We start from the raw sequence: 7,255 nt of genomic DNA on the forward strand, positions 1-7,255 counted from the left end.
GTCCCAGGTTGAGTAAGGACACAAGCAGCACTGTCGGTGCTCCCAAGTCTGCCCTTTCACCGGCTCTGGGTGCCCCCCGGGGGTCAGCAGCCTCCGACTGCCAGGCCCAGTCAGCGACACCCAGCCCATAAGGTCCAGGACGTTCCACCTGCCCCCCGCCCCCTTCCCAGGAAGTACTGGTTACTGATTGAACGCCAGGAGCCTTGAATGGGACAGCTCCTGGCAATAATCACCTGGACCAAAGACCTCTGCTCTCTCTTCTGCACACAGAGCAGCTCCTTGCAGCCTCGGCTGGACCCCGGGGTGCTCAAGACAGCCGGGAGAGGACAGACGCACACAGCAGTGCTGGAAGCAGGCCCTGGAGACATCATGTGGATCAGCTGGTGGCTCTGGCCCCTCGTGGCCCTCTGCACCGGAGACCAGTTCCGGGATGAGGCTGAGAGAATCATGCGGGGCACACCTGTCATCGACGGGTAAGTTGCCACTCACGTGACAGGACTGGGGACAGACCTATCTCTACGGGGACTCACTTTCCCCATCCACGGCCCGGCCTTTGCCCTTTGCTGGCCTCAGCTTCTTCATGAGGACCCCCAAAGCATCAGCAGGAATGGAGAAGTTGCAAGGCCCCCGTGGCCCTCTGCAGCTCCCGGGGTGCCCTACAACCTGCCCCCTCCTGCACCCTAAATGCCAGATCCCAGCTCGGAGTGGATGTTGGGGGTGGAGGATGTTGGGGCCTGGCCCCGGGCATGCCTCCAACTAGCCACATAGCCCAAGGAGCCATAGTTCCTCTCGGGGCCTTAGCTTCTTCACCTGAAGCTGTAGGTAAGGTGGCATCTACCACGGGCCCCCGGGAGGCCTTTCCTGGCCCTCTCGACCCTCCTCTGAGACCTTTCTCATTCCCCTCCGTGTCCTGCATCCACCTGGAGGAGACCTCATCAGGCCCTGGGTCTCCGGGTTACCTCTGTGCTGGGTGCACAGCTTGACCTCACCTGTGTGCTCACTGACCCACCCACTCTCGCAGACCCCTTTCCAGCCAAGACCCTGGAGACACCTTGTTCTTTCTCTGGTGTCACAGCCAACCTGGCAGGGTCTGTCCCCTCCAATTCCCAGTGCATCTGCATCCACCCTCCTTCCCGACCTCCTTCTCCACCTCCACCGGGTCACCTGTGAGCCTCTGACTGTCCTGGCTTCCACCAGCCAAGGTCTGGTCTCAGTGCTGCACCAGAGGGAGTCTGGGAGACCTGGGTCCCAGCTCCTGTCCTTCTGGCTCAAGTTCCCCACCCGCCATGTCTCCCTTTGAGCTCGGACTATGGCCGAAGTCCCCCACTGGCCCCCGAGACGCACCCCCTGCCATACCCTGGCCATCCCCACACCCCTGGATGCTAAGGCAGGCTCCCACTGTCCCTGCTTGTCCTCATGTGCACGCTGCCACCCTCGTCTCTTCCTGGGTTTGCTGACCATGTGAAACCCCAGCCGGGCACACACCTCAGCCCTGCTATATTCCTGCCGCCCTTCCTGTCACGCCTCCCCTGCAGGCCAGCAGAGAGCGGGGACTCGGTTCCCCGTGTGTCCAGTCCAAAGAGCTGCAGGAGGTGCACGCTAGCACACCCGTGGGCGGGGGATGTTAGGACTGCCCCTGTGTGTCTCCGGCACCAGTAACTGCTCAATAAATGTTACAGTCATGACTATTTGGCAGATGCTCTGGGCTTTGTCGGAAAAAAACTCAGCAAGAAAAGCAGAGAAAATGGGATGCGTCCTTCTTTGGGAGCCTCAGGGAGCTGTGGCGGCCCTAGGGAAGGGAGGGGCCACCGGAGGCTGGTGTGCACCCCTCTGCCCTTGCTTCCTTCCCTGTACCTCCTTCCTGGCCTTAGGGTCCCCCCATACATGCTCCGTGGGGGATGAGGCACGAAGTCTGCTCAGAGGCTGCTGCCCTGGGCTCCCACCCTGGATGGAGCCCCCGCTGTCTGGTAGGAGGCCAACTGTATGAGCCCGGGAAGGTGCTCTGCTCCTTCATTCTGAGGGGCGGGCGGGGGCGGGCAGCTGGGCACGGAGAGGGGGGCCCGAGTTCAGGGGCAGGGGGTCCAGAGGCCTGTACGTGGGGTCAGATGGGTCAGAGAGCCCAGACAGTCAGGAATACTCAGGGAACTGGGATTTGGGGATCTGGGATTGTCCAAAGAGCTAGAAAGTTAAAACTAGGCTGACAGGACCAAATCCAATACTAGTAGATCAGTTAGTATTAGCTACCTGAATTACTTTTTTTTTAAAAGATTTTATTTATTTATTTATTTGAGAGAGAGAGAGAGAGAGAGAGAAACAGCATGAGAGGGGAGAGGGTCAGAGGGAGAAGCAGACTCCCTGCTGAGCCTGGAGCCCAATGTGGGACTCGATCTCAGGACTCCGGGATCATGACCTGAGCTGAAGGCAGTTGCCAAACCAACTGAGCCACCCAGGTGCCCCACTACCTGCATTACTCTTGCAGGTAAGAGACCCAAGTAAGTGGTTTCAACAAGAGAAATCCAGAGGGAGTCCTGGCATGGATTTCCATAATGGAACATAGCGGCCATCATGCCCATAGTGACCTCATGGTGTAAAGTGGCTGCACCAGCTCCAGCCTCTACATCTGCACGCCAGCCAGCAGGAATGAGGAAGAGACATGGAAAGGGCAAGAGTGAGCAATAGCTGTCTGTAAACGAGATCTTCTGGAAGCTACCAAAGGGCAGAACTTAGTCACATGGCCACACCCGGCTATAAAGGGGCAGGGAAGTATCTTTATTTCAAATGGCCATGTTCCCTGCTAAAAATAGGGGGTTCTTGGGCACCTGGGTGGGTCAGTTGTTGAAGTGGCTGCCTTTGGCTCAGGTCATGATCCCAGGGTCCTGGGATCGAGCCCCGCATGGGGCTCCCTGCTCAGCGGGAGGCCTGCTTCTCCCTCTCCCACTCCCCCTGCTGTGTTCTGACAAATAAATAAAATCTTAAAAAAAAAAATAGGTGGTTCTTACCAAGAAAAAGTGGAGAATGGATAACAAGCCACCAGCAGTCTCTCCTACAATAGCTAGCTGTCCTTCAAGTGCTTGGAACTGTCACCTCCCCCCTTGGAGTAGGGGCAGGATCCTCATATCACCACCGAGGACACTGCCCCCACCACACAGATAAGGAAGGTGGGTTGAGCAGGCTCCAGAGTGGCAGTGCTGACCGCAGGGTGAAGGTGGCCTGTGTTCCCCACCCTGGGCGCCAGGGAAAGTGCCCCTCCCTACCGGTGGGTTCCTGGCTGGCGGCTAGAGGGTGGGGCATCATCAGGCAAGGAGTGAAGTCCCGTCCAGGGGCCCTGCCCAGCCCTGCCCCAGGACAGCACCCAGAGGCACCGGGACTCTGGCGTTCAGCTACCCGTCCACCTCTTGGTCAGCAAAGGCGGACGTCCTGGCCAGCAGCCCACAACCTGTGACATCACGATGCAGCTGTGGCAGGAGCCCCCCAAGAAAGCAGGGGTGGCGGGCCTGCAAGGCCCGGGTGGTAGCAGTTACTCATCTTCCCTCAGTTTGCTCTGAGGAAGGTACCGAAGCATCCCCGTTACAGGTGGGAGCTGAGAGGCGGGAGCCAGGATTGGAGAGGGACACTGCATGGGGGGTGAGGCCGGGGCTGCTCGTCCTGGGGGGAGGGGTCTCGAAAGCAGGAGTGGCCCCCACACCGGCAGTGCCCCTGGGAAGGGGCTGGGCGGGCCCGCGAGGCACCAGGACGAAGGCCCCTTGGCACTGCGTCAGGGATCCAGCAGGGGCGCCTCCACAGGTGTCCCGCGTTCCAGGCCCGGCTGATTAAAGTGCGGATTCCAACCGGCAGGTCTGAGCTGGGCCTGAGACTCTGCATTTCCAATCAGCTCCCTGGCCCATACCTCTTCCACATGTGGAACTTAGGGGGACCTGGCGGCCCAGAGGTCTCTCCTGCTTCGGGCTGCTCCTGGTTCCTGGGTCCAGGGAGGAATCTGCCCAGCCGTGTGGGTTCTGCCTTTGCAGCCCCGACCAGCTGCTGACATTTAACCCCCCTCCCCCTCCCTCCCTCCTCTCCTCTCTCCCTCCAAAGCACTCACCCCTACTGGCTCCTGGGAAAACTCAGAGGGGCCTCAGTGCTTTGGAAGCCTATCAGGATGTGTGCACAAACGGGGCGGGGCTGTCCCAGAGCCCCCGGTGCCCTTCTGCTGCCCCAGGAAGATGGGGTGGGGGTGCCAGGCCCCCAAGGGCAGGCCACACCCACATCCCTGCCCCCTCCCCTGCAAGGAGAGGAGTTCATCCTTAACTTGTGAAAACGGTCAAGGTCAGGGCCCCACACCCAGCTCCCGCCCCGCTGCCCAGGGCCGCTTTTCCCTCTGGGGACCTGGGCTGGGTGTGGGGCACAACGGAGCAGTTACTCTGTGCGGGTGTGTCCATAAGCGTGGAGCGATGTGTCACCCCTGTGGCTGGCTTTAGCTCTGAGCCCGTGAGAAACAGGGGAGGCCCCAGGTGCATGTGGCCATCCTGCCTTGCCTCTGACCCGTCTCCTGCCCCCCTCTCGGGCCCCCCAGGCACAACGACCTTCCCTGGCAGCTGCTAACCATGTTCAACAACCAGCTCCAGCAAGAGAAGGCCAACCTGACGAGCCTCGCCCAAACACACACCAACATCCCCAAGCTGAAGGCTGGCTTTGTGGGGGGCCAGGTAGGGCTCAGCTCAGCCCTGCACTCGCCCCTGCCAGGGTTCTGGCTGCCCGGTGGTGGTACCTCCCGAGCCCCTTGGGTCCACGAGCCTTCGGAGGGGACTCATGGCCACACAGGCCACGGGAGGGACTCCGAGACGCCCATGTGCACATTGGGGATGGGGCCCAGAGGCTCCGCTCCTAGCCCCTCCCCCTGTGCCCCCTAGTTCTGGTCTGCATACACCCCTTGCGACACCCAGAACAAAGATGCTGTGAGGAGGATACTGGAGCAGATCGATGTCATCCACCGCATGTGCCAGATGTACCCTGAGACCTTTGTGTGCGTCACCAACAGCACAGGTGGGTCCGGGTCCAGCCCGCCCTCCCGAGCCCCTGCTGCCCCAGCCCCATCCCGGAACAGAGCGGCTATAGGACTGCCCAGGTGTGCCCTGTGGAAGCTCCCGGGACGCGCGGGCACGTCCCCAGCTGGCTCTCCTCACAGGCATCCGGCAGGCCTTCCGGGAGGGGCGCGTAGCCAGTCTTGTTGGCGTGGAGGGCGGCCACTCCATAGACAGCAGCCTGGGCGTCCTGCGGGCACTCTACCACCTGGGCATGCGGTACCTGACCCTCACTCACAGCTGCAACACGCCCTGGTAAGTGACCCCGGGGAGGGCCCACGGGCCACGCGGGAGGGTCACAGGGTGGGGCCAAACACCAGCTCTACCCTCCCCCGGCACCTCCCGGTCCTTCCGGGCGTCGGGGACGTGGGTGGGCCGGGGTGAGCACTCTGCCCCTGGGACACCTGCTGTCTGCTCTCCCAGGGCTGACAACTGGCTGGTGGACACAGGAAAGGACAAGGCCCAGAGCAAAGGCCTGTCAGACTTTGGCCAGGTGAGCAGGGCGTTCGGCAAGGACCACCGTCCCCCTCCGAGAAGAGGTGACTCCGGACCCAGGGTCTTGCCTCTCAGGCCCTCGGTTTCCTATCAGCCGGAGCTGGCAAGGGTTGTCCCACGGTGGGTGTTCACTGGAAGCTGAGGGTCACCCCCCAGCCGTTGAAGGGTTCATGAGCCCCTGGCCCAGCAAGGGGCCCTTGCCCAACCCCCCCCATGCCTGGACTTGTCGGGGGGTGCTGTGGTGAGCCCCGGAAGGCTGTGCAAACACCAGCGTGCCCAGCGCAGCCTTCCTGGCCCTCGCACCCCGTGTCCCTGCAGAGCGTGGTGAAGGAGATGAACCGGCTGGGGGTCATCATTGACTTGGCCCACGCGTCCGTGGCCACCATGAAGGCGGCCCTGCGTCTGTCCAAGGCTCCCGTCGTCTTCAGCCACTCCTCAGCCTACAGCCTGTGCCGGCACCAGCGCAATGTGCCCGACGATGTGCTCCAGCTGGTGGTGAGGGGCTGTGGGGCAGGGTGTGGGGCTCCGTCCCGCTCTCCCGGGGCTGGTCCCGGCCGGCGGCTCTCCCTCCTGAGCCCACAGCCCCACCCCTCTCCTGAGCAGAACCAGACAGGCAGCCTGGTGATGGTGAATTTCTACAACAAGTATGTTTCCTGCCAAGAGGAGGCGACCCTGTCCCAGGTAGCAGGTAGGTGGATGTGAGCGGCCCCGGCGGCGGGGGCGGGGGTCCTGCTCCCGGGACCCACACCTGCTGCCTTCTTTGGCAGACCATCTGGACCACATCAAGAAGGTGGCGGGAGCCGGAGCTGTGGGCTTTGGTGGGGACTTTGACGGTGTTTCAAGGTAAGGGGCAAGGCCAGTGTCCTGTGGACGAGCTGGGAGGGTCACACCCCCATGAACATGTCATGAGGGTCTGAAGCTAGGAAGTGGGTAACTGCAGACAGGCCCAGCATGTGTCACAAGGCCACCCCACTGGACTCCCCGTGCCTTGGGATGAGGGCTTGGGCAACTCAGTGGTGCGTGGGGAGGTGGACGGGCCCCTGAGCCCTGGAATGCATAGCCTGGTTCCCTCCGCCCTCACGTCAGGGTCCCCTCGGGGCTTGAGGACGTGTCCAAGTACCCAGACCTGGTGGCTGAGCTGCTCAGAAGGCAGTGGACAGAGGTGGAGGTCAGGGGCGCCCTGGCCGACAACCTGCTCAGGGTCTTCGAGGCAGTGGAACAGGTGAGGGGGGGCTGTTGTTTTTTTTTTTTAGTGTTGTTGGCAGGCCAGCAGGCAGGCAGGCAGCCCAACCCGTGTCTGTCCCCAGGTGAGCGATCACACGCAAACTCCTGAGGAGGAGCCCATCCCACTGGACAAGCTGGAGGACTCCTGCAGGACCAAGTATGGCTACTCAGAGGCCCCCAGCTTCCACCACCGGCCAGGGGCCCTGCTGGCCTCCCTCACCACCACCCTCCTCGGCCTGAGTCTTCTTTGATGCTCTGGGACCTGGACCTCCTGGGTCCCTACAGCTCTGGGGAGACTGTGGCCAACAGAGCAGGGAGATTCCAGGATGCTGCTCCCCACGCACAAGGCCTGGCCTCTCCTGAGCAGGTACCTGGGCTCACTTGAGGGCAGTACGCTGTGGGCAGTGCCAGACAGACACACAGTGGACCCTCAATAAAGGCAACAACCCTTCTGAGTCATGAGGGTGTGTGTCCTC

General features: G+C 61.9%; 1 protein-coding gene across 1 annotated transcript; it reads left to right on the forward strand.

Annotated features, from left to right (window-relative positions):
- The first annotated feature begins 275 nt into the window (after nucleotides 1-275).
- Nucleotides 276-7,030, forward strand: DPEP1 (dipeptidase 1). Its single transcript, XM_028096413.2, has 10 exons — nucleotides 276-473; nucleotides 4,553-4,685; nucleotides 4,890-5,022; nucleotides 5,165-5,315; nucleotides 5,484-5,553; nucleotides 5,874-6,050; nucleotides 6,159-6,243; nucleotides 6,323-6,398; nucleotides 6,642-6,777; nucleotides 6,863-7,030. The coding sequence occupies exons 1-10, from the start codon at nucleotides 370-372 to the stop codon at nucleotides 7,028-7,030; spliced, it is 1,233 nt and encodes a 410-aa protein (XP_027952214.1). The 5' UTR covers nucleotides 276-369.
- Nucleotides 7,031-7,255: the final 225 nt, after the last annotated feature.

The sequence above is a fragment of the Eumetopias jubatus genome, unplaced genomic scaffold (assembly GCF_037043125.1).
Source record: "Eumetopias jubatus isolate StellerSeaLion01/CBP00866 unplaced genomic scaffold, mEumJub1_p1.0 scaffold_10, whole genome shotgun sequence".
Taxonomy (NCBI): domain Eukaryota; kingdom Metazoa; phylum Chordata; class Mammalia; order Carnivora; family Otariidae; genus Eumetopias; species Eumetopias jubatus.